We start from the raw sequence: 27,771 nt of genomic DNA, 5'->3' as shown, positions 1-27,771 counted from the left end.
GAGCCACTGATATGGCAGCATTAAGAAGGATGAGGAAGGAAAGTCTGATAAAATCTCAGGGTCGACCTAGGCTGCCAAAATGAAGAAGGACAAAAATAACTGTCTGTACTTTCAAGGCACGTACACTGGCTTCAGATGCATGCAGCAAGAATCTGATGGTGCAAGCGCGGAAGAGCAAGTACAACATCATTGGTCTGACCGAGGCCAGAAGGCATCAATCACATCATGCCATTTTCGACACTGGGGAAGAACTCTTCCTCGGAACATGTGACAAAAGAGGCGTCGGTGGTGTTGGTGTCCTTGTCAACACGAACTTGGCCATAAACAATGATTCATTCGAATGCCTAATAACCCAAATCGGACGATTACACTTGAATAGATGTGGCTCACTGCTGGCAGTTTCAATCTTTGTTGTCTATGCACCAACATCCAATTATGATGAAGGAGAAATTGAGAAGTTCTACATGGAGCCAGAGAACTCCACATTGGGATCCATGGCCTAGAATGGAACGAATAGGGTGAGAGACTGTCTGAGTTCATCATGTTGACCAAGACCATCCATCGTAACTCACAGTTCCAGAAGGCCAAATCTAAACGTTGGACATGGGAGTCTCCCGGTGGATGGTTCCACAATGAAATTGACCACATCAAATTCAATCGATGGTTTTGCCTGACCGATGTCGCTGTTGTCCCAAAATTCCAAACGGGATCGGACCACCGTCTCCTTCATGCAAAATTCTACTTCACAGAGTGGGGAGAAAGGGCTGCAAAGTTTAAGAAGAGAACTCCCAGAATTACCACCAACTGGGAGCTCTTCGGCACTATTGGGGCAACGTGGAAAGATGCCATCATTGACAACATTGACGAGGAATAAGATCGACTGGTTCAGCACCTCCATGATTGTGCGAAGAACGCTGAGAGAGGGAGATAGCCCCCAAAAGACACCTGTCTTTGAAAGCTCTTGAGCTCATTCTACAAGGTAGCTTGACAAAAGCCTCAGGCAACCTCAAGCGAACGTCCAGGCTCGCAAAGCAGTGCAGAGAAGCAATAAAGGAAGACCTCAAAGAGAGAAGAGCAGCAGTCCTGGCAGATTTGGTGGAAGCTGGGAATAGTATTCGCAATGGCCGCTTGTTCTTCACCAGCTACAAGACCAAGATGACTGCCCTCCGATGTCCTGATGGATCCATCACATTCTCCAGAAGGGCAATGGAGAAGATTATCTATGACTTCTACACTTCTAGCCATGTCCACCAACCCACATACCAAATTCCGCAGGATGGATATGTTGTTCCAACATTCTCCCTTCCGAAATCTGACACGCCATTTCATTGGTAGAGAAGTGAGCAGCACCCAGCCCAGACAAGTTCAGACCGGGACACCTGAAGAACCTGCCATCAGTACTCATCAATACACTGGCTCGGCTCTTCACATGCTTCCTGTCTGAATGCAAGGTTCTGTCCCAGTGGAAAACCAGCAGGACTGTACTACTGTACAAGAAGGGAGACATCCACGATATTGGCAACTATCGCCCGATCTGCCTGTTGTCTGTCATCTACTAGCTGTTCACTCAAGTCATCCTAAATAGGATTGGCAGAACACTAGATGAAGGACAACCATATGAGCAAGCTCGTTTCTGAAAAGGATTTAGCACAATTGACCATATCCACACAATAACCAAGCTCACTGAGGTTTCTCAGGAATTCAAGATGCCACTCTGTCTAACGTTCATTGATTTAAAGAAGGCCTTTGATTCTGTTGAGACTGAAGTGGTCATTGAGGCCCTAGCCAAACAGGGTGTTCTAAGTCAATACATCAGTATCCTCCATGAGCTGTATTGTGGATTCACTACCAGGATCTCACCATTCTACAGGGAGGTGATAATTGACATCTAGAGAGGTCTTCAGAAGGGTGATACCATTTCACCAAAATTCTTCAGTGCCACTCTCAACAACCTCATGCTACGACTGGAATGGGAAGGAATGGGAGTGAAGATAGATGGTCGGCAACTACACCACCTCCGCTTCACTGATGATATCATTCTTATAACACCAAACATTAGCCAAGCAGCACAAATGCTGGCCAACTTTGACCATGAGTGTGGAAAGGTCAGACTACAACTGACTCTCACAAAGACAATGTTTATGAGAAATGGACTCATTCCTGACGTTTCATTTACTCTCAATGGGATGAATATCTCCGAATACAACAGTTATGTGTACCTAGCTCAAGAAGTCAACATGACTAATGACCTGACACCTGAGTTGTGCAGGAGGAAGAGAAAAGCTTGGAATGCCTTCAAGAGCGTTGAAGAAATAGCTAAGAGGACGAAGAACCTCCAGCTCCGGGCACATCTCTTTGATTCCACTGTTCTTCCTGCATAAACATACGCCTCAGAGACCTGGACCCTGTGAAAACAGGATGAGAATGCTATTTGGGTATCCCAAAGAGGAATGAAAAGAGCTATGCTTGGAGTATCACGTTTTCCTCAAATGAAAGAAAGAATCCAGAGTTCCGACCTCTGTGGACGGTGAAGAATCAGGGATGCATCTCGTTTGCCAAGGCATTGAAAATCAGATGCGCTGGACATGTAATGAGATTTGGAGAAGACTGCTGGACTAGAGCCATTACCAACTGGATTCCACAGGACGTCCAAAGATTGCATGGCTGCCCACCTATGAGATGGTCAGACTTCTTCATCAAAACCGTGAACAATCGGTTTGAGGCTCTTTGTGTTCCTAGAATGAATAGATGCCATTGGGGTACATTAGCATGCAACAGGGATGAATGGAGGCATTACTGGCACCTGCTCGAGCAAATTGATGAGTGACAGGATGTCAAGTGATCAAGTATATAGTTTAATCTTTATATCTCTTGTTGAAGTCTGCTTAGAAATATATATATGCATGATAGCACAGTGGTAGGGCGTTTGCCTTGCACGCAGCCAACATGACCAACCCGAGTTCGATTCCTCCACCCCTCTCGGAGAGCCTGGTAAGCTACCAAGAGTATCTCGCCCGCACAGCAGAGCCTGGCAAGCTCCCCGTGACGTATTCGATATGCCAAACACAGTAACAACAAAGTCTCCAATGGAGACGTTACTGGGCCACTCGAGCAAATTGATGAACAACAGGAGGGCCTTTACCTTTACCTTTACCTTTGAATGTGTGAAGTTTCCCTTACTTAAATATTTTATCACTTCCTTTATGAATAGATAAAATTTCTTGGAGAAGTGAAAGTGGTTCTCTCTTTATCATGAAACTAATATATAATGCTCTAGAATGTTCTTGGCATTGCCACTTGCTAGAAATAATTATGATAGTGAGTATCATATAATCCTTTACACTGTTTGCTTGTACAAAACAAATGTTTATTTTTTATAACTGTTATTTCTCTTCTTTCTCCCTATCTCTAAAAATCCCCTCAATCCTAATCATCTTTATGATGCAGGGGGCAGTGATACAAAAGAGCAGAACCTGAAGTTTTCTGTTTATTTTCCATGTTAAAAACTCCTTTAAAAACTCAGACTATAATCCAGATGTCCACATTTGATAGCGAAAGTATTCCCAAATGTTTTTACCTCTTCATGGGAAATTTAAAAAAAGGTAGTTACTTACGAATGACAACGACAGAAAAGTGAGCTGAGCAGGACACACACAGGCAGTGGGCCCAGGTGGACTGCAGAGAAATATGATCACGTTTGTTATTTTATTCCTGCATGCTTCTAGAAAGCGAAAACAAATAAGTAACAACTTTGTTTTTGGCAATGAACTAGTAGCTGGTATTAGTATTGTATTTCTGCCATAAAGAATTTTGTTAACGTGGCCAATAAAAAAAAAAAAGAAAACCTTAAATAGCTGTTTTCAGATATTGGATAATGAAAGGAATAAGACTGCTTTCCTAAGAGAACTGAAACAAATCAGGTAAACCCTACAATTATGCCAACATCAACACCTTTTATTTTCCCAACATAAAATGTCTGAACTGTGTGCAGGAAGGCCTGTAGTTGTTAGCAGAATTGGGGCCAGCGTATTACTACAGTGGATAGGACGTTTGTCCTTCACATGGCTGATCTGGGTTTGATCCTCAGCACTCCATATATTCCCCAAGAGCCCACCAGGAGTGATCCCTGAGCACAGATCCAGGTGTGACCCAAAGCACAACGAAACAAAACAAAACAAAAAAATATCAGTTTCATGAGTCAAGGAGCTAGATCAGAATTCAGGGATGTCGAGAGGCAGATGAAATGTGAAAGAAAATCTTCTCGAAATGAGGTCACATAGCTCAAAACACCAGAGAGCCTTTGGGGGAAAAAAATCCCAGTGTCTGAAGAGAACTCCCTGGATCTGGCTCCAGTGTTCTATGAATGAGAGTTTCAGAATAGAGTGATGGAGTCCTGTTCAGAGAGTGCATGGAGTACTCCTTAAACAAGCATTCACTGCAGAATCATACTTACATTGAGTAACACGTGATTGCAATCTTCTGGTGAATGCCTTTGTTTTCCATTTTCTATGCTATTTTCCCACTTGCATGGTGCCAGTCTGGGGCTGGTGCTTTAAAGACAAACACCTCCCTTGTAGGTCTCTGCAGAACCCAATTCTCTGTACCCACGCAGACTCACTCTCACTACCTCTGGCATGCTCCACAGGATGAAGAAGGAACCCCTGGTGAGCATTTCACTAAGCACTAGCTTTTCACAAAGACTCTACAGCAAAAGAAAAAGCTTGTTTCATTAAATCTCATTCATTTTAAGGCAGGTTGTAGTGATAGCACAGCGGTAGGGCATTTGCCTTGCAATCTTCTGGCCCGGTAGAGCTGGGTTTGATTCCTCTACCCCTCTCGGAGAGCCTGGTAAGCTACCGAGAGTATCTCACCCGCACAGCAAAGCCTGGCAATCTACCTATGATGTATGGGATATGCCAAACACAGTAACAACAAGTCTCACAATAGAGACGTTACTGGGCCCGCTCAAGCAAACCGATGAACAACGGGAGGACAGTGCTACAGTGCTACAAGTGCATTCTAAGGTAGCTAGTCATTCTCTTGCTTCCCTTCCCAATTCACCAATAACACTGAGATCCATAGATGCTCATAATATATTTAAAAAGTCCCTCCCCAACCTATTGCTGTCTGTTCTGTTCCCTAGCAATCTGGTGGACATACATACAACCCATCTTGATACTTATGGCTCTGGCTTGAGCAGCAGTGGGAATCCAGCAAAGGCCTCAGATATCTCTTCTGTATCACTGCCTCTTTATGACTCACTCCTTGGTTTCTGACTTTCTCAAAGCCAGGTCTCCTAGGAAAATCAGCCAGTGTATACACCATGCTTCCTTGCTGGGGGAGTGCTAGAGACATCTCCCGGAGAGAATTTCCACTGCTAGAAATCAAGTTTCCTTAAAACCACCCTGGAAAGTCCTGCTAGTAAATTCACCCTTTCTAACCGAAGGGGCACAGTGGAAGGAAAATGGGCTCGCTGCCTGGGCAGTAAAGATTTGTGGATCCCATAAGCCATCAGGACACAGCACGGTTCAGCACCATTCATTCTTCCTGTGTTGAGTTTCCCTTATCCACAGCACCATAAATAAGGAAGCATTATCTTCTTTACAGCCTAGGGAAGGTTTTCGATTTGTCGTTTTATGCCAATTCACAAATACCCTAGCACAGATTATAGGGGACCCAGGAACTAAGACCAAAACATTTACTGGATTTTGCAGATTTGTGTGCTATCCTTTTAATCTCACCTTTAAATAATTGTGAGCATTAAATTAGTTGATTAAAGCCACAGAAAATGAGCTGATAAAAGAAAGGTATAAAATGGTAGTAGGACACTTGAGTTTTGAGTTTTGTTGTGCTGGTGCTAGCCATAAGTAAACAGAGAAGAGAGAGAGAGAGAGAGAGAGAGAGAGAGAGAGAGAGAGAGAGAGAGAGAGAGATCAGGATAGGATAGTGAGTTTATTAGAAGCTCAGCACTGAGGACTCTATGTCAGAAGAGAAAGAGACTTGGAGCCCCATTTGCTGAGATGGTCTCTCTTTTATCCTCTAAAGGTGGGCTACAAAGTACATACATTCTTATCAGTGAAACAGGAGGTACAGAATTCCACTGGGCTGGTGAGCCCTTAACTCCATTAATGGGGTCATAAAAGATACAGAGGTAATTGGCAAAAAACAAATTAATGAATCTTTCCCACATGGTATGATCTTCAGGTGCTCAAAGGAAAACAACCGGTGTCAGTCTATTTCGCACACTTGGTGCGGCCTTCAGGTTCGTCTCCCAGGTGCTCCCATAAATCTGTAGGGCCCAGTCGACGCCCAGAAATCCACTGGGCTGGTGAGCCCTTAACTCCATTAATGGGGTCATAAAAGGAAAGCTTCTCTCTCCCTTCTCTTGTTTAATTTAGGAGGTCAGTTTTAGTGTCTCAAGTCCCCATCATATTTTCTTTAATTTTCATTACAGTTTCATAATTCTCATTACATACAGCTTCTTATTTGTCATTATAGGTTTGTGGGAAGGAATACAGAACAGCAGAAAGAAGAAACAACAGGGGAAAGATACACCAGCTATAGATATCTTTATATCATTTTACATTTCTAAGGAAGATGACTTGTAGCAGCTCCTGTTCCACTACTCCTGATCTCTCCAATTCATTCTCCCCACTGCAGCCTAAATAATCTTTCCAAAATGCCCACTTCTGTTAGTCATGCCCAGTTGATCCCAAGTTAAGATATTTCTTCAAACATCCTTCAACACATATGAAAGGTGGTTAGAGACATCCTTCAACCCCCCCACCTTGTGAACCAGAGACTCCTGAAAACCCCAGGGGAGCAGGCTGGCACAGTCTGGGGTGTGAGCATCTTTCTGTGATCTACGCTGGCAGCTCGGGTACCAACCTTCATGCCTACCTTCACCACCAGGTCCTCTGGCCTCAGCCTCCCTACTTTCCCTCCCTCCCCCCAACCCCAGCTAGAGGGCATGGTTCACTGCCTGCTGTTTCTCCTTTTCTGACTCAATTGTATACAGCATTGTTTTCTTAATCTTCCTTTTCTCTACTTCATTGTGTGTAAAAACATTCAAGCAGAGAGTAGATTAACTTCTATTTCTCCCATTTACTGAAACTCATTCTTTATTGTTCATTTAAATACCAAAAACTTTGCTGTATGTTAAGATTTATAAGTGCAAGGAGAACCAATAAATGCAATGAAGTAAAACAAGATAACAATTCAAGTGAGAAAAGAAAGGGTATTTGGAATTCCTAATTTCTTATATAGGCAATCACCCTATTCCATTAATCTATGGGCACATTCTATTTTATTTCATTATATATATATTTTATTTTCATAAAAGTATTTTTGGGTGGAGAGATAGCACAGTGGGTAAGGCGTTTGCCTTACACGCGACTGACCCAGGGTTTAATTCCTCCATCCCTCTTGGAGAGCCCTGCAAGCTACCAAGAGTATCCTGCCCACACGGCAGAGCCTGGCAAGCTCTTTGTTGTGTATTTGATATGCCAAACACAGTAAAAGTAAAGTAAAAGTAAAGACCCTCCTGTTGATCATCGATTTGCTCGAGTGGGCCCAGTAATGTCTCCATTGGAGACTTTGTTGTTACTGTGTTTGGCATATCGAATACGTCACGGGGAGCTTGCCAGGCTCTGCTGAGCAGGCGAGATACTCTCGGTAGCTTGCCGGGCTCTCCGAGACGGGCGGAGGAATCGAACTCGGGTCGGCCATGTTGGCTGCGTGCAAGGCAAACGCCCTACCGCTGTGCTATCAAGTCTCAAAATGGAGGCATTACTGGTGCTCACTCAAGCAAACAGATGAACAATGGGAGGACAGTGCTACAAAAGTATTTCACAATAGTTCATTACAGAATATATTCAAACACCAATCCCACCACCAAGTACCTACCCACCACAATAAGGGTTTGTGAAGGTTGTTGTGTTTCATTCTGGAGCTATGTAAGCCTGAATATAAGAGAATATAAGCAAGTATGTTAGAAACCAAACAAATGTGAGCATGGCGATGGTTGGGTTCTGGAAGTTCTCAGGCAGTCGGGGTTCCTTGGGGGGAGGCAGGGAGGGAAACTCAACCTGTCCCTCTCCGAGGTGCCCTGGTAAAGACAGTCTGCCGTGGGGTCAGGAAATTCTGAAGCCCTCATCTTCTATTTTAGAAGCAAATCGAAACATTATACTCTGAAAAGAATTACTAGTAGATATTGTTAGGTCGGCCCAGAGAGGGACACTTTGAAACCTGCCTATGCAGTTCCGTCAGCACCCCAGGCCCCACCAGAATCCCTGGAACCCACACCCAAAGAATATCTACGAACTTTGTTCCCCTCCTCCCGCCTCCAGTCAACCCCCAATAGGCAGAAATTGGTCCTGGTTTGGAATTAACCATGCACCCCTCCCCTACCCCAGGTCTCCTTTATTTCCTTATAGCCCACCCTAAAAAACAGCACCTGTGATCTTCATTAGCTCCTCCAGTTCACTGTCTTTCCACTAAACCCTATTTCAGCCTAATTCTTATTGGACTCTAATTGTGGGTGACAAAAACAGCCCCAGATGGGGAAGGAGGAGCAGGGAATAAATCCTGCTAAGGTTCTCACATGGGGTCTGAACTACAGAAAGGGCTGAACTCTGAACTCTGGCCCTGGATGCCTCCTGAAGTTTGGGGGTATCTTACTGTTTCTCTGACATCTTCCTGACCCTGGCAGTGCTGTGATCCCTCCAAGATGACAAGTGCAGACACATCAGGATGCAGCCAGAGCTGCAGGGACGAGACCTCACATCACCCCGAAGCCCTGGCATTCCAGCCATACTCCTTCTAGTACCTTTGTAGGCCTTGCTGGAGAGATAGACTAAGCAGCCAGCTGTTCCCCAGCTGCCCTTGAGCCACCCTAGAGGTACAGGAAACAGCTGAGGCCTCGCCAGAGAGGGCAGTGACCATGCAGGAACTGCTGGTGTCATCTGGGGAACTATCTGTGTCTTCACTGGCTGTGACCGAGTAATATTTAGGTTCCAAAGGTCAGCGCATGGCCAGGCATTGACCAAGTGGAGAGAAAAGGAAGAATCACTTGTATCACTTGCATCACTTGTCTTCCTGTTGCTCATCCATCTGCTTGAGCGGGCGCCAGTAACGTCTCCATCCATCCCTGTCTCGAGCTAGTGTAGCCCAGTGGCATCTGCTTGCTCCAGGAACACTAAAAGCCTCACACCGTTCAGGTCTTGATGAAGAAGTCTTACCATCTTGTAGGTGGGTGGCCAGATGTTCTTTTGACATCCCATGCAATCCAGTTGGTAACAGCTCTAATCCAGCGGTTGTCTCTAAATCACTTTAGATTAGATTAGATTTTCGCATTAGATTAGATTATCACATTAGATTAGATTAGAAATGTATTAAATTAAAGAAAAGGAAGAATAAGACCAAGAATAAGAGCAAGTGAGCAAGCAAGTGGAACTACAGAAACGAAACAGAGCAGTGAATAAATCTTGTTCCAAGTACTTGAATCATCCTTGTTATCTGTGGTCTGGTCGGTGTCTGGGCATTTAAGCCCATGCTCTATGGGTCTGACTTTTTTTTTTTAACTAGGTTGAAAACTCATGACCCTGAGGCACAAAACAGAGTCTGGCTTTCAGGAGGGAGCTCCCTCTGCCCAGCCCGGGTCCTATCTTTCAGCACTTCCAGGATCCTGGCTCACTTGGGCTTTGCACGCTAGGCCCTGCTGAGTGTCAGATAATGAAGGGTCCTGGGAAGAAAATGAAGAGAACCCCCATCTCTGAAGAGGGGGCTCTCAGCAACACGAGACCGAGAAGGTCACCTAGAAAGGATGCTTTTTCACCATTTCTGATGGGTGCTGCTTTGTGAAAATTAGAATTGGGTGTGGGGACAGTTCCTCGGGAGCTTGGCATAGGGTGGTGGGTAGAGGGGAGGAATCAGGGTTCAGGGCCTTGAAATTTTATTTTTCACACCTCAAATGTGAAAGTTTTTTTCTTATGACATTTCTTATAAGACACAGATGTCAAATTTACCTGGAGAAATACATTAAGGTAATTATTATTACTGAATGTCTGCATATGTCTGCATATCAGTAGGTGACAATAATTTTCAGGCGTCACAATTAACCCAAGGTGGGGGGCTGACATGTGAAAGCTGGAACGTGAGCTCTCAGAATGACCACGCCTGTCTCTAACCAGTGCCACGTCCCAACATCATTCAAAACAACTGGCTTCAGACTGGCCTTTCCTCACTCCAGATGATTCTGCAAATGTCAACACCCAAGGTCCAACAGTAAACAAAGTTGCCCAGGTAATACAGAGATGTGAAGAAGGAAAGAACATAAATTCAGGAATGGGTTATCACCCACTCAAACTACAGCAATGGGGCCTCTGGACTCAAAGTGCCCTCCAAATATCCCTTGACTCACAAGAACTTCAACAGAAAAAAAGCATAGTAGTCTAGTATGTAGTAGTAGTCCTGACCATTTTGTAGTATAGTCCTGACCTTTGCATTTTGATGTTATTATCACTGAATAGTTTTGATTTAACACTTCTCTACAGGTAATAAACACTTGATTTAGAGTCAGGCTCTCTTTATACTTTAGACTTAGGGACTGTGCTAGTTAACAAATCTTGTTCTGGGCCTCAATTTCCTTAACCAGTTTAGATGTTAGTTAAGTGTATGCTAGGAATAATCTTCCAGTATCACTGAGAAGATAGCAAGCGCTCTTTGGGCCCTATGGTTCCTGGATCACTGGACCATGCAAGTGGACTTGGGTCCTTGCAAGGCTGTACCCAGCAGTACTTGGTGTCCTCTACGACTACACTTGGTGATGCCTAGGGTCATCTAGGACTATGATTGGTGGTGCCTGGGGCCATCTAGGACTATGCTTGGTGGTGCCTGGAACCCTCTAGGACTATGCTTGGTGGTGCTTGGGGCCCTTCAGGGCTCACCCACTGGCACTTGGGTGTACTCATGAGGGCTGTATATAGTGGTGCTTGGGGACCACCAGTGGTTCCCAGTGGTGCTTGGGGTGGCTCTCCAGGACTCACCCAGCTGTGCTTGGGGTCCTCTAGAGCTCAGCCAGTGGTGCTTGGGAACCCCGGGGATGTAATCGACAGTGCTTGGGGGTTCCTTGAATATGCCCAGAGGTGTTTGGGGGCATCACTGTGTCCCCAGTGGTGTTAGGGGAACTTTCAGAGTGGGAGCTAGCTGATCACAGTGAGAAGCCTTACCCCTTGTCCACTCTCCTGACTTCAAGCCTTGTCACTTCCTTCTCCAGTCCTATTCCAAGTCCTGGTGAGGACGCTCCCAAAAATATGCCAGTCCAAGGTTCAGAGGCCTCTCTCTGGAGAAAATAAAGAGCCATAAACCAGTCGGGTGGGGATTTCTCAACATGCTGCTTGCACGCCCTGCAAAACAGGAAGAGGCAGCGGCTTGCAGGTTCCCAGAACACAGGCTTCCAGAGCTAGGCCATGGCTGGTAAGTTTTACAGTGGAATTGCCTCGGAAGGGGCTGGCTTTTTCTGGAGTCACTGTTTGATTCTGTTCAGGGGAGCAGAATCTCCTGAGAGGTATTGGAGGAGGAGAGAGGTGGTCGTAGAGAAGGAGGGAGTTAGGTGAGGGAAGTCGGTGCCCAGAAAGGAAACACATCTTAACTGCCATTCTGTGGTCACACACACTGTTTACTGACTTCCTACGCATCAGGTTTACAGTCCTTACTGTATCCCGTGTGTGCAGAACCGGCACAGACTGGGGCCATTACCACAGTTCCCAGAGAAAGTGGACGACTACCAAGCCTAGTTTTATCACACAGACCGGAAGGGAAATGGGGCTCACCAGCACAGCCCCTGGCTTTCAGCTACTGGCTCAGAGGAATCTGTCCCCAGCCCAGAGGGGAGACTCTGGGCCCAAAGCAGGGATTGCGGTATGCTCAGGACCAATGGCAGACACAGGCGTGCTGGTGATGGAAACTGCAGGGCTGATCTCTGCTACAGGCAATCCTTGTGCTTCCAACAGACAAGATCCTGAGACAGAAGAGCCATACTTTTATCTTGTCTGTGAGCAAGATCACACTCTATGGCCTGCTGGACCAACTCTTTGCGAAGGAGGTGCTGAACCTGGAAGAGAGGAACCTGGTGATTGGGGGAAATACCACCTCCATGGAGATGGCCCGTGAGCTCATCCACAACATTCTCCTGAAAGGGCCAGATGCGTGCCAGATCTTCATCGATTATATCTGTGAGCAGGACACGTCCCTTGCCAAGACACTGGGGCTCTCCTTGGGTAAGCATTTCGGGCTGTCCCGCAGGCTCTGGGTCTCCCAGCTCACATCACAGGCATGTACCGGGTGTTGTCTCTGGGCCCAGGGCCCTGCTGTGGCCACTGCCTTTTCTTTCCTTCCAGTTCTTTTGACCCACAGTGGCACCTCCTGAAGCACAATTCAGCAACCCTTCCCCAGGTGTGAGGTGTTGTGTCCTTGGGGTTGTCACATGCTTTATCTCGTCCTCCACCTTTTCTCAGTTTCTCCGGAGCCATGGGAGGTGACGAGACATGGCGGTATCAGAGTCCTTTCACAGAAAAGTTCTACAAGGGTGGCCCAGCACAAGGTCCCTTCTATAAATGCCCTTGACTGGAGCAGCTGATTATGTCCAGCATAGTGAGGGCCACCCTGCAGTCTTCCTGGTCAGGGTGTGAGGGGCCTTGGGACATCCTGTAGCAACTCCATTAGAGCAGGAAGGTGGGGCCTTACATGGTCTGTGGAAATTTTGTTCCTCAATAAGTGCCTGGAAGTGAAGCATAGCAATATATCTCATTCGTTAGTTTCTGCCAATCTTGAAAGTTTCCAGAGAAGCTTCTCAGGGGGAGTCTACTAGATCCTTACAAAACCACAGGTGATTCAGTCCATGTCCTTGGACGTGACAATCATAATGTGCAGGATCCCAGGGGATAAATTGAGCCCACAGGAGGTCCCAACCAGGACAGGAGGTGGGCGGGTGCTTCCCCTGGAGTGTGACTTTTACCCCTGAGTAAAAGTAGGGAGAATGTGGCACACAGAGGCTGTGAGCAGAGCTTATCAGGTGCAGGGTCTTGTTTCCATCCCAGGTGATGAACAGCCTGGAACAGCCAGCCCAGGCCGACCCCTGTCAGATCCTGGAGTCAGGACAGTTTCCCCTTTTCCCTTTTCCTGCTGCTTGATCCTTAGCCTTGATTGGGATAGACCACTGGGCCACCTGCTCATCACGTTTTTCTCTATGCCGTCTTGGCAAGGCTGGGGACATACATGCCATGAGTCTTCTCACTTGTCTCCCAAATCCAGACCAACACTCAGACCCCTTTACACTTCACGCTGCCTCACGCCTCAGGCAGCAGAAGCATCCTCAGGAGCCTCTTGGAAACATGCACATCAGTAGAATTTTTCATGCCAGCCCCAATGCTGTGTCTAATATGTTCAACAAAGAGAACACAAAATGGGGGACTCACTCTCTGGAGTTTATTATGTGACGGATATGTAGAGTCTTTCATTTCCTGGGGGGACTATTGCTGCAGTCCCTGGGAATGTCTTATTATCAGGAGCTTCTGGCTCATCCACTGGGCCAGCATCAACAGAGGTGAGAAAGGGTGACTATAACATCCGTTTCTTCCCATAGGTCCACAACCTGAGATTTCTATACATGGCTCACAAGTGCTCCCAACTCCCTTGCCAGGTAATGGTATTTTAAAAGCAGGGACACATTATTGAGACCAAGCCATGGGGAGGAGGTTCTGGTCATGTAGGTTGGCTCATGCTATTCTCTCCTCCGAGTCTATTCTGTTTCTTTTCAGTTTCACGACCTTGTTGATAATAACAGGCTCTGTATCTGTGTCTCAAACCCTAAGTCCTTCCAGGATGCCACCCTCCTGTGGCACTGCTTCCACAGACACTGCTCTGTGCATATGCAATAATGTCAATTCCCCCTTGTGTATTCATAAAATGAATAAGAAACATAAGACTCTCTTGCCACCACTGTTTGGTGGTCTTGGGCCACTTCCCTACCAAGGATAGCCAATGACATGGACAGATAAAGGAAGAAATGAGGGCCAGAATGGTTGGTGTTAGCATTTTATTCCAATCTCGTCTCCAGTTTGACTTTCCTCGAATCTCTTTTCCTTCTCCTAGATGCCCCTTGATTCTCCCTGATACCCCGATTCTCCTTGATTCTCCTTCCCCGACCCTGCTTCTACATTTTTCCCTTCTGTCCCTCTTGCTGGCCATCCTGGTCTCTCTAGTCTCTTACACACTCAAAACACTTCCATGGTAGCCACACCCAGGTCTAGTCAAAATATGAAAGCCCTTCCTGATCTCCTGCAGCTGGGAGATCTTCTCAAGGAAGAAATATCACCTAGAGTGTGTTTCTTCTTTCCTTAGTCCAATATCCATTTCAATATTCATCTTAATTCTACTCCTTAGTCATAATTCTACTCCTTAGTCAGATTGTACAGATGCTGTAAGAGACACATTAAGCTATTAGGGTCACTCTCCTAGGGACATCTCACCATAGATCCCAGTCTACAGTGCTCAGGCCAGATTAGTCTTTCCTAACCCTATAAGGGTCCTAATTTAGTTGTTACTTTTTGGATCATGACAGAATTTGTCTATGACCATGCTCTTAACTTATATTTAAGCATTATGATGCTTTGGCCTGGCCCATTTTGATGCCAGGTAGCTCAAAGCTTGCCCTGGGTCCATCCAGTCCCTGTTGGGACCCTTCATTTTGGGGTGCTAGGATGTAAGGGCAACTGAGGCTTAAGTCAAAAAAATAGATGCCTCGGAGTGAATATTATTCAGAGTCAGTTAACTCCCAAGTACAAAAGCATAGCATTAACTCTCTTCCCATGTCTATACAAAAAGGACATTGCTCTGAAGTAACTATGCAAAGGACGTAAGGAGAAGAGAAAAGCAATATTTAGAAGTTAACAGAGTCTGATTAGAAGGTAAAGGTGATTGACCTGTGGTGGAAACAGAGCACAAAGAAAGAGGTTACAGACAAACACAGAGGAATGGGAGTGACTTGGGTGCACTGTGATGGGTGTAACCCAATAAAACTAAGCTCCCTGTGGCAAGGCAAAAAAAAGGACAAACCAACATTATCCTACATCTCCCTCTTTGCTGTTTACAAAAATCACAAAAAATTGAAATAGAAAGAGAAACAATTCCAATCACAAAAGTCTTATTTTTGTACTAAAACTTCAGTCTGCCCCTAAACCCAGAGCAGTACTTATTTTTAAGTGTTCGATTGTCTTTCACTGTACAGGGATGATGAGATTTGTTTAGTCATATTTTGAAGAAATGAAGTGTCTGGATCAAATTTGAAGAGTTGTTCCTGCAATAGCAGCAATGAGTCCCAGGGGAGCAACCATTAAGACTTCAATAATTTTCAGGGGCACTGGATCAGGCAGGAAGCACCATAGCAGGAGTATCACAACTACTGTCAGGAGTCCTTCACCAGGGGAATGCAGCCATTCTCTGGTCAGGTTCACCGGCAATCATAGATGTGAGTTTTAGCTTATGTTTGAGAAAAAACACTTTTTAAAAAGTTATCAGAGGCTTTAATCATTGGGATTTGGTACATCTCCATGCCTTAGGGTAGAGAAAGAGACAGAGGGAAGCTCCATTACAAACAGATATCCTAGAGAGAATTGAAAATATGTCCCTGTTAAAAGTCATTCCTTTCTCCTTTGGCAACTGAGGCACCTGTAAATTCCAAGGAAAGGGTAAAAGGAGGGAATTGTTAATCCAAAATATGGGGTCCTGGCGTTGTCCAATCTACAACCTATAAAAGAAGGTTATAAGGAATGTCCTTAATGTGACCTCATGATATGTTAAAGGAGCTAGAGGCCTTTACTGCAGATCCTGACACTGGCTCACCCTCTGATTTCCTTGTGACTGGTGGGACAGTCGCTCCAGTCCGTGGAATGTCTTTCTAGCACGAACTTTTGGCTCATCCACCGGACCAGCATCATCAGAGGTGACAAAGGGTGACTTTTTTTTTTAATTTTTCTTTTTTTATTAGTGAAACACCATGAGGTACAGTTGTAGATTTACAATTTTTTGTGCTTGGGTTTGATTATACAATGATCAGATACCCATCCCTCCACCAGTGCCCATTTTCCACCACATTGGATAATATCCCCCCCACCCCCATCCCCCCATCCCCCCCTGCCTCTGTGGCAGGGCAATCCCCTGTGTTCTCTCTCTCCTTTTGGGTGTTGTGGTCTGCAAAAGAGGCATTGAGTGGCAAACATGTTCAGTTCATAGTCTACTTTCGACATGCATCTCCCCTCCTGGGAGGATCCTCCAAACACCCTTTATTTGGTGTTCCCTTCTCTGTCTGAGCTGCCCTTTCCTCTAGAATGCCCGACTGGCCACTAAGCTATGGAGTAATCCTCCTGGTGCTGATCTCAGCTATTCTTGAGTATTAATCTCATACTTTGTTACTTTATATCCCCCAGATGAATGCAATCTTTCTATGTCTACCCCTCTCTTTCTGACTCATTTCGCTTAACATGATACTTTCCATCTTGTACCACTTGTATGTAAATTTCATGACTTCATCTTTTCTAACAGCTACATAGTACTCCATTGTGTAGATGTACTAAAGTTTCTTTAACCAGTCATCTGTTCTTGGGCATTCAGGTTTCTTCCAGTTTCTGGCTATTGTAAAGAGTGCTGCAATGAACAAACAAGTGCAGATGTCACTTCGACTATACATTTTTGCCTCTCTGGGATATATTCCCAGGAGTGGTATTGCTGGGTCAAATGGGAGCTCAATTTCTAATTTTTTGAGAATCGTCCATACTGTTTTCCAGAAGGGCTGAACAAGTTGACATTCCCACCAACAGTGAAGGAGTGTCCCTTTCTCGCCACATCCATGCCAGCATTGGTTGCTTTTGTTCTTTTGAATGTGGGCCAGTCTCTGAGGTGTGAGATGGTATCTCATTGTGGTTTTGATCTGCATCTCCCTGATGATTAATGATGTAGAGCATTTTCTCATGTGCTTTTTTGCCATTCGGATTTCTTCTTTGAGAAATTTTCTGTTCATTTCATTGCCCCATTTTTGGATGGGGTTGGATGTTTTCTTCTTGTGGAGTTTAACCAGTATTTTGTATATCCTGGATATCAACCCCTTGTCAGATGTGTATTCGGCGAATATCCTTTCCCATTCTGTAGACTGTCTTTGTATTTTGGTCACTGTTTCTTTGGAGGTGCAGAAGCTTCTTAGTTTAAGATAGTTCCATTTATCTATCTCTGTTTTCACTTGCTCAGTCAGTGGCGTGGCATCTTTGAAGATACCATTAGCTTCAATGTCATGGAGGGTTTTGTCAACTTTGTCTTCAATGTACCTTATGGTTTCTGGTTTGATGTTGAGGTATTTAATCCATTTTGATCTTACTTTTGTACATGGTGTTAGGCAGAGTTCTGAGCCCAGACAAAGGGTGACTTTAACATCTATATCTTCCCATAGGTCCACAACCTAGGATTTCTACACACGGCTCACCAGCACTCCCAGCTCCCTTGCCAGGTAATGGTATTTTAAAAGCAGGGACAGTATTTGAACACTAACGAATGACACATGCATGAGATCAAGCCAGAGTGAGGAGGCTCTGGGCAAGTAGGGCACAGACTCTGAGTCTGTGTCTCAAACCCTAAGTCCCACCAGGATGTGGGAAAACATCCTCAATTGATGTTCTCTCACCTTTAGCATCCAAGTGTGGCCAAGTTTTGCTCAAATTCCCAGCTTCTCTCCAGTCCCCACTGGCTGTGTTTCAAAATCCCTGCAAGTCTTCTATCTATTCACGCATTTGTTCTTTAATTTCTCTTACATTTCTGTTTCACATACCTTCCCCTTGAAACTGTGAATTTGAAGTTTGCAGAGGAAATCAAACATAGTTGACTCCTTCCCACACAGGATCTCCCTGGAACATAGCTTACCCTCGGGTGCATGCAACAGATGGGACTTGAAGCCCCATTCACTGAATCCTTTCATCACTGTGGCCCTCACTCACAAGCCATTAGGAACATTCTGAGCACACGCCAATTATTAGGCACAGACCCTGTTCTCTGGACAGGGCTGAGGGCCAGAAGCACTACAAACACGGTTCTTTTGGCGATTGTGCCAATATATCAATTATAGGTGCTCAAGAACCCCCAGCATGAAATTCACACTAGCCCCAAAATTTAGCCATGAAAATGACAACTCACACCTACCAGTTCCAATGAAACAGAATGTACCCAAGAGATGGGACAGAGAGTAGGATGCAAGCCTTGTATTCAGCGGGCCCTGGTTCAATTATCTGGCACCACACATTGTCCCCCAACCCCAACCAGGAGTGATCCCTGAGCACAGAGCCAGAAGTCAGCCCTGAGCACAGCTGGTGTCAACTCAAAATAAAACAAAACTAAAACTAAAAACAAAACGAAACAAACTCCCCAAACACCTGCAGATTAAACAATGTTGTGAAAACATCAAATGTATGCAAGTGCTCAGGGGGAGATAAAATCTTCTTTCCCACCCTGGGGGATTCTGGAGCAGGCTGTTCTCCCTGTGGAACTCAGACTCAGACACTCTTCCATCCTTGCATGAAAAATAGCTCCAGTGGAATCTAAATAGTTTCTTCAGTATTTCCTGTTGTTTCCCAGATTCCCTTATGAAGAAATCAGATATTTCTTCCCCCATTTGTCCTCAAGCATCTCTTCCTCCTGACTTTTCTCTCCAGGCTCCCTGGGAGCTGCTTTGCTTTAACGAACTGTTAACTTTGCTTTAGATCTCCCTTCAAGACTGAATTTAATTTTGATTTTTGAATACTCATTATTTTGGGGTAAGGAGCCTCCCAATATTAAGAAAACGTATTTTGATTTTGAAAAAAAGACTGCATTCATTTCTCCAGCAAGTGCTTATCTTGTTGGAGACTGTGTCCCTTGGGAGCAAATATTCCCTCCAGTCTTGTCTCACTTGAACTGCTGTGAGGCATCTTCCTCCTGTGTGAGCGCAGGTATTGAGGTGCTGGGAACCCAGGGGGCTTGTGCTGGCACTGTAGCACTTAGCACGATCTTGCCACACTCTGCACGGACATCCTATTTCCTCCTCGCTTCCCCAGGGCCTTGCTCTGGCAGCCAGACCTCAAGAGTTGCTGTTGTGCTTTCTCTGTTCTCTCTGTTCCCCCCCCCCCCTCTATATATTTCTGTCTCTATTCTGTCTCACACACACTCACTCACACACACACAACACTAATGCCTACTATGTCTGTTCAGCAAATAAATACACAGTCACATCTTTCTAAAACAGGTATAGCCATTTTTACCTACCTCCATTAAATTTTATCCTAAGCTTTAAATCACTTGAAACTAATATATATCTTAACTATTTTATCTGATCTGTTTTTCTTATGAGAGTTTGACATCATTAAAGATCTTAAAATACCCATATTTAGAGTAAAAGCATTTGTGAAAACGCAGACCTTAAGGGATAAAGGGACTCTTGTGACCCGTGAATGGATGGCTAGATTGCGTTGCATGAAAGTGATCTCCAAAACATGGGGATGCCTCCCAAAGGGATGCTTTTCTCAGAAGCATTTTCTTCTCCTTGGGTTCACACACAGCTGATGTATGAAGGGTACCAAGTGAAACTCTAAGTAGGACATTATTCTTGTTTCTTTTCTCTCATAGCTTCTCTCATGGTGCAGGTGACGGATGACATCAAAAGCTGTGAGCCAGAAACAACCCTCAAGCTCTGCTCTCTGGACTTTGTCCAAGAGATGCAGCAGCAGAAGGTATCAGAATGCTGTGCTCAGTACTGAAGGAGCAGGGTAAAAGTCACCAGAGTTCTTTTCACAGTTCCAGGGTCCTTTCATAGACAGTGACCTTGAGAGATTCTGAAAAAAATCTTGGTTTTTCCTTGACATAATGGATTTCTATCTCCCAGGATTTTCAACGTATGCAGAGAACTCAGGGAACTGAATCAAACTGAATTTCATCCAATTTCCCGAGTGAATAATTATGATTATAATTTTAGTCACAGGGCACCTATTAAATTTTTACAAATTTGACATTTTACTAAGCATAATATAATGAATAAACTCATCTTCAAAGTAAAACATTTTAGAGGGCAGGAAACTGAGGCATGAATTGGGAAATACTTGGACAGTCCAGTAAGTGGAGAAGTCAGTGTTAAATTTTAGCCATTCTGGAATGACTGAAAGTCATTTCATAACAGACTCAAATCTGTTCACCTCATAATTCCACCCTTCAAATACAATTATATTAAGCACTTGGTGGCCATTTGGGTGTCTGTGAACTCAATGGTCACCCTTAGGGCAGGGCTTATTTGTACTTCCAGGTTTGATCTGTGATTGTGGAGCTCAGTTTCTTGGCAAGACGAGCAGAGTAGAAGCAGGGAGGCTCTCAGGATGAATATTGAGTCAAAGACTCATCATTCTGTCTAAATTCTCTATAGATCTACCCCATCAAGGAAAAGTCAGGCCAGCGCACACGGCTTGCCCTCATCATCTGTAACATGGAATTTGAACATCTTCCTAAGAGAACTGGAGCTGATATTGATGTGAAAGGCATGAGGAAGCTGCTGCAAGACCTGGGGTACAGTGTGGAAGTGAAAGAAAACCTCACAAGCTCGGTAAAACATCATAATACAGAAACCTGCTCATATTCATCATGTTTCTAAGACATCTTAAAAAAATGGGGTTTGTAGCCCCAGAAATTAAATGCACTGATAATAAAAAACCTGTATTTGGCCTTCTGGGATGCTGATTGCTACCAAAGTCCCTTCTCAGATAGAACCTTTTAGCAAAACTCTGATAGAATTGATCATTGCAATATAATCCAATAATGTCCCATTACTTCCTGAATGGTGTCTTGTCTCTCTTTGGTTCACTCTTCTCTATAGAGTTACCCTTCATTTTTCTTCGACATTCTACTAATCTTCATTGTTGATCACTGTGTCTTTATGGATTCCCAAGAGGTGCCATGAACATGATTTACACAGTTCAGAATGGTGTGCTGCTCTCTTCCAGGACATGGTGATGGAGCTGAAGGCGTTTGCTGCCCGCCCAGAACACGTGTCCTCTGATAGTACTTTTGTGGTGTTCATGTCTCATGGGCTTCGGGAAGGCATCTGTGGAAAGAGACACTCTGAGACTTCCCCAGATATATTAGATGTTGACCAAATCTTTCGAAGTTTGAATACTCCGAACTGTCCAAACTTGAGGGATAAACCTAAGGTGATCATTATCCAGGCTTGCCGTGGCGGTGAGTGCTAACATCTGTTAGGAGACCAGACACCTCCCTGTTGACTTCAGCAGCTGCAGGAGACTTATAGCTGGCAGTTTCTTTGTGTCTGCAAATGTTAGAGTCCAGAGTTGACCACCTCTCAAGGACAGAGAACAGAGCTGATAATGCAAATCACATAGCGAGGTTTATTGTTCCAGCTAGCTGGGGTCCATGTATTTGCTTGGCGCAGCAGGCTTCAACAAGGACCCCGAGCACTAAGTTCAGCAAATTCTTATACTTTCATTTTAGCAATTTCATTTAAGCACTATTCAGCATGAATACATATATTTTTGTTGTTGTTGTTGTTTTGACCCTCAATATCCAGCCCACTCCCTAACCGTCACATTCCAGAGACCTAATCTTATTCCTTGGATATAATCTTTGACAAAAGCATCAGGTTTTCCTGCTTTTCTCGTTCCTGGAAGAGGCCTAAGTTACTCAGAGCCTGTTATGGCAGTTCTCCAGCTAAGTGGGTCCTAACAAAACAATAGTAAAATTAAAATAAAAATCCTTAGGCTCTGGGAACTGTGAGTCTAGTTGATATATAGTTGTTCCAAGTTTTCCTAGAAACAAAATTTCTTGTCGTGTTTCAACTTACATCTTTGATGTTTGGATCTTTTTAGGATTCATTTGAGAGCTGGCAAAGATAAGAGTTATTGAAAAGATTGTTCCAGAGATACAGATTGTGGATGAAAAATAGTGACAAAAAGATGAATATAATTTTAGAAAAAGATATTCAGTTGATAGTAATAAGATGAATGAAACTTGTCTTTCCAGGCAGAGAAGGAGCAACATGGGTGAAAGATTCAGCAGAAGAAGATTCTGGAAACTCTCGATTAACTCTGGAGGATTTTGAGGAGGACGCCATCAGGAAAGTGCACGAAGAGAAGGACTTCATTGCTTTCTGCTCCTCTACTCCAAGTAATGCATGTTTTCTCTAGACATCTCTGTGGGTTCTACCAGGCAGAAACTTCCCTCTGTCCACCAAGGTGGTCTTATCTCTGTTGACATTTCCCCTACAACTTCTGGGGACCTCATCTTTCTTTCCAGTTACATCCTCAATTCCTTTACCTACATAGAATAAAGGAGCATATATTCTTACCGAATTAGTAAAATCCTGCATGATATAAAACATTTTCCTGGAATAGTGAAGGGTAAAGGAATATACCTACACTGTAATAAATTACAAACAGACTGTACATAAAAAAGACTCATAGTGTTGAAATCACTTGTTAGACATTAATTTTTTTAAAGACTTTTTATCGTCCAATAAAATTTTAGTTTTCCTTTTAAATCACTTCTAGGCTTGTATGTTTTAACCTTTCATTCCATTTTTACTTTGACTTCTGTATGGTCAATGTTTTTAAAAATGGTTTTTGTTATGTTTTACAGTGTTGGGGCCATACTCAGCAGTGTTCAGGTTCACTCATGGTTGCGTTTGGGGAACTCTATATGGTGCAGGGGATCTAATCCCGGGTGTGCCACAAGCAAGGCAGTCACATCAGCTCCTGTACTATATCTCTAGCTCCAGAATTTTTTAAAAGCTTAAATAAAGCATTTACTAAGCAAAAAAAATGTTTAAAGTTATGAATATTTGTATCCTGTATAGACTGGGTGTTATATATATTCTATATTCACCCTGACACCTATAAAGTATTCCACCTAGTCTTCAAAAATGGCTTGTGTAGAGATCATCATGCAAAAGGTTTTAAATCAACATAAATCAGAGTCAATAAGCCTCACTCTTGAAGTTCACACTCAGGTTACTTCTGCTTTTTGTTTTGATTGTTTTTCCCGGTTTTTATTTTTTTTGGGGGGGGGGGAATCATACCTGGCAGTGCTCAAATACTGCAATAAGATCTCTGTTCAGGGATCACTCCAGAAAACCTCAGGGTACCATCCGATGCCAGGAATGAAACTGCATGTGGAGTCTGGGCTGAGCCCGCTGCTCACTCAGATCCTCCCCAGCCAGATCCTTCTTCCCCATTCTGCCTTCTCTGCCTGTCTGCTTGATTGACTTCTGGAACACAGAGATTCTTGACCCCGACATGGTCCACCCACCTCTGCCCTAAACAGTGGTTTTTATATGGGTGGAAATGCCTCCCCAGATGCTGACCAGATGCATGTTCCATAGGACAACAGCATGCCGCCCAGGGGACGCCGGGGCCTCCCTCTCTGGGCGAGTCAGAAGCCATTTCCTGAGATCTGGAATGTGCTTTCCTTATAGATCATTATTCCTGGAGGAGCCCCGAAAAAGGCTCTCTTTTTATTACAAAACTTATCGAGAAGTTGAAAGAATATGCCTGTTCCTATCACCTGGAGGACATTTTCCGAGAGGTAAGGCTTTAGAAGCTTTTTGCAATCTGCCTTCCTGGATATTGGATGATTCCAGCTAAAACACTGAGGAGCAGCTTGAAATCATCCCCTTCCCCCCTGTCCTCCCCACCCTCCAATGCCTTCTTTCCACACTGGTTCTTGAGGGTGCTTAGAATCATCTAACCTGGTATAAGGAGGCAAGAAACATAGGTTGTTTTTGTTTGCCAGACAGTGCAGTAGGTAAACAGGTGGACTCTGATCTGCCTCTGTTTGAAGCCATCAGATCTTGTGGCAGATTTTTAAAGTCTGGTGGGTCATTTCTAATTGCAATGTGCATATTACTGATTCTGACAGAGAAAGAGACTCCCCCACTCTCCAACACTGCCCCCCCTCCCCCCAGTCATCATAGCTGTTTACTATCACAACTCTGTCATTTTCCCTCCAGTAGGAAAACAGAATAAGGACAGACTGGCTTTTCCTTCCAGGTCCGGTTTTCCTTTGAGCTCCCGGCAACACGACTACAGATGCCCACCACTGAGAGGGTGACGCTGACCAAACCCTTCTACCTCTTCCCAGGGTACTAAGTGAGTGAGCGGTGCAAGTCTAGGATGGGCAGGGGGTTGGCGGGGGGTGGGGGGAGGATTGGGACAAGAGCAGGTGCTAAAACCATGCTGGGAAGTCCTGAGGGCCCAGTGCCACAGAAAGAGAGATGTTAGTGCCTTTCCCAAGCCAGTCACTCTCCCTCTGTCTCCTGCAGTGGTTCTTTCTTGTGATCTTGCTAGAGGAGAACTTCTCTGGATTTTTGGGCCCTTCAATACTGCACCCCTCCCCTGGGCAGGCTGACCCCAGGATGGGCTATTCCATGTCATCCCTGAGCACGTGTGGCCGACACAGATGACTGTACCCTTATTTCTGCTTAATCTGTATTTGACTTCTTATTTCTTCTGTTCCTCTAGGAAGCATGAAATGCCCTTGTTTGGTATCTGCTTCTGGAGTCATTTCTGTAGGAAGCAGATGTTTCTTCAGACATTCTAATAAATCAAGTAAAAATACAGGTTGTCGTGTGTTACCTTGTTTTGTTCATCACCAGTAAAAGGCAGAATCTGGAGCAGGTAACAGATTTGGGATTTTTGAGCTATGGTCCACCAGAGCCGACCTGGGTAAAAGCACAGTTCTTTCTAGAAATGGTTGATGGGTCTCCTGTTCCAGGTCTGCGGTGAAAATCCTAGTTGACTCTTTACCTCAAAGATGAGGAGCGGGCAGGAGAGCTGCAGAGAAGGGAGAGGCCAAGTGGGGTGTGGTGTGCCAAAAATCCTCTTGGCAAGGCCAGGAGTGCATGTTCACATTCCAGCATACTGCAAGGCAGCTCTGATTCAAACCCCAGCCACTAGCTAGTTCCCAGCAGTGTTGGTGACAAGAGAATTGTCAGCAGCAGAAAGCAAAGCTGATGGCACCTGGCATCCTAGCAATGAACTGGGATATGTGTGTGTGTGTGTGTGTGTGTGTGTCTGTGCATGCATGTGCTTGTGTGTATATGTGTGTGCATGTGCGTGTGCATGTGCATGTGTATGTGTGTGTGTCCATGTGTGCATGTGTGTGTGTGTGTGTGTGTGTGTGTGTGTGTGTTGTACACAGGACAAAGTCCTGGTGTTGGGTGGATGAGAGTGATCTGGGGTTACTGTCAGGTTAGACTTGGGAGCACAGGAAGGACTCTGGCAAGCGAGATCACACTGTTGACCTTTGGAGGCCTTCACAGTTGGATCTCCTCTCTCTGCCTCCCTCCTTGTCCCCCTCTCCTCCCTCTCCTTCTCCCTATTCTCCCACCCCATCTGCATTCTCCAGCAGCCTGAGATAGCTCCTTGCTCAATCACTGCTGAATGGTTATCAAAAAGGGAAGTGAGCAAGGAGCCTGGAGGAAGTAGAAGGTGAAAACCACTGACAGACAAAAGTCAACCTGAGGAAGTTCAGACCAGGGCACCCTCAGACCATTTCTCTAAACAAAGTCTGTGAGAACAGCAGGCTGGAAGGGGTGTGTGTGTGTGGGGGGGGGGGGGGGGACATCATGGTTCCAGGGAAATGGGAAACAAAGACCAACCGGAAGGAGGAACAACTTTTCCATCTCCACAGGGGAAGGCCCAGTGAGCCAGGACTGGAAAAGTCTGCTCTGGGCTGTGACTCACATTCCACCAGGAGGCAGCTGTTAAGCTGCTCCGGAAGTCCACTTGTTCTGCTCTGCAGGAGACCTGGTCCCCAGTGCCTAAATTCTGGGAGGCCAGGGACTCAGACTGAGCAAGGAACAGCTCTTTGTAGGAAAGGCAAGTTAGTTCTCCCTTTGCACAGGCATTCCAGGCAGACAAGAATTTTAGGAAGAGACAAAATAATGAAGCAACATAGTCTTTGTTGAAAGAAAATGACTCTGGGAAGTGTGAGGGCAGAGACTGAGAGGAATACTCTCACCACAGGCTTCTCTGGAGTGGCTGCGATTGACTTGGCCCCAGGTTCTGTGACACATGAAAGTTAATCTGCACATGGTCCCAGAGAGGGCCTCCATGGACTCTGGAAGGGCCATTCATATTTTTTGTATTGTTTGGGGGCCACACATGGTGGGACTCACAGTTTACTCCTAGCTCAGCACTCAGGGAGGCTGGCATTCTCAGTTGGGCTCTTATACATAATAGGCCAGTGCCTTACCTCAAGCACTACCCTTAGATTCTCTCATAGCTCTTCCTTGTCCTTTCCCTTCTCTGGGTGGTGCCTCTAAAGAGCTCGGGACTTGCACCTCAAAGGGAAGTGGTCTTCATGTCTTTGGACTACTTCAAGGAAGGGCAATTTCAAATTTATGATTTCCCAAAAGCTCATCACCAGAGTCCTCCTATCTATCTGCTGCAATAATTTTTAGCTCTTCCATAATTTGTGTTTTAAGCAGAGGGATACATTGTTGGGGTACAGTTTCCCTCCAATGGTGCCCGGGCACATTGTGCAACATCTGTGGGGTGAAGGATGATGGGCGCATGGAGAAACACCCTCTGGGAGCAGCTGATGGCTGTTCACTTCATTGCCAAATACACACATATTTTATAGGGGTTCTCGGCTTAAGAGAATGGTCCAATCAGAGAAAGCTTAACATTATTGGCCTATCACTCTCCAAGTCTGCTTTGTCCCAGTCCAATCCCAATCAAGGCTAGATGCTGCAGTTATGAAGACTTGCTAAGCATATGTGACAGTTTCTGTGTCTAGGGCTCATGTGACTAGGAGGTCGAGTGAGGCTCAAAGCCGAACACCCGGTGTTGGCTGACACCCTGTTCTTGCCAACTTTGCCCAGATACTCCCTCTTCTGAGACTTTGCTTCTGGGCTGCTTTGCAAAGTCGCATCTTATCTGTACCAGTCAGTGTCCATCACTATGCTCCACAATACGTGCCGAGGGATCATAAGAAGAAAGGCAATACTCACCTGTAGGTAAGCATTTTGTCATTTCCCTTTTTCCTCCCTTTACCAAGGATAAAATCTTTTGTTGCCAAATATAGGGAAACTTCTGAGCTTAGGAATTTCCTGGAATGCCTGGGAAATTCTCTAGCTCTAATCAGAAGCTCTACCCTTAAATTCCCTCCATGAAGAAAAGACTGAGGACTTTTAGTTTCAGTTCTGTAGGCTCTCCAGGCAGCGGGGCAGCAGACACTGAGCTGTGACAATGGTTGGTGAGAACAGGGCCTTTGCTACCAGGACTCCCAGGATTGATCTCCCCGACTCTATTCCGAGCTGTGCGGAAGGAGAAGTCAGCCCATACCCAGAGTGAGTTCTGGCCCTTAGGATGCTCTGACTTGAAGGGAGAGAAGCTGGATAAACTGGTGGGCAGTATCCCCAGAACTCAGAGTGCAGAAGAAGCGCTTTCCTTTCTCTTAGACTATGGTCACCAAAGGGCACTGTTGAGAACAAACCAACCAAGTGGTGTAGCAGGAACCCTGGATGCTGAAACTGCTGCTTCCTCTAATTCACTCCAGATTAGTCACAGGGTCAAAAACAGCACTCCAGGAATCAGATCCAGAGATGCGTGGAGTTAACCCCCATTGCCCCCTTCCCGGGCATACAGTCCGGGTCGTGAATGGGACTCACAGTCCCAGCTCTCTGCACCACCTGCTCAG

At 45.1% G+C, this 27,771-nt stretch overlaps 1 protein-coding gene across 1 annotated transcript; it reads left to right on the top strand.

Moving 5' to 3' along the window:
• Positions 1–11,468: 11,468 nt before the first annotated feature.
• LOC130024179 (caspase-1-like) lies at positions 11,469–24,215 on the top strand. The gene is made up of 8 exons (XM_056114817.1): positions 11,469–11,475; positions 12,012–12,278; positions 19,699–19,817; positions 20,486–20,662; positions 21,060–21,294; positions 22,093–22,236; positions 23,543–23,652; positions 24,117–24,215. The coding sequence occupies exons 1-8, from the start codon at positions 11,469–11,471 to the stop codon at positions 24,213–24,215; spliced, it is 1,158 nt and encodes a 385-aa protein (XP_055970792.1).
• Positions 24,216–27,771: the final 3,556 nt, after the last annotated feature.

This window comes from Sorex fumeus, unplaced genomic scaffold (assembly GCF_029834395.1).
Source record: "Sorex fumeus unplaced genomic scaffold, SorFum_2.1 ptg000028l, whole genome shotgun sequence".
Classification (NCBI taxonomy): domain Eukaryota; kingdom Metazoa; phylum Chordata; class Mammalia; order Eulipotyphla; family Soricidae; genus Sorex; species Sorex fumeus.
This window is presented reverse-complemented; position numbering and strand designations above follow the sequence as displayed.

Coding starts and splice junctions, on each gene's coding strand:
- LOC130024179 (XM_056114817.1), top strand. Junction 19,818..20,485: donor AGAAGGTATCAGAATGCTGT/GCTCAGTACTGA, acceptor AATTCTCTATAG/ATCTACCCCATCAAGGAAAA. Junction 23,653..24,116: donor TGGAGGACATTTTCCGAGAG/GTAAGGCTTTAG, acceptor TTTTCCTTCCAG/GTCCGGTTTTCCTTTGAGCT.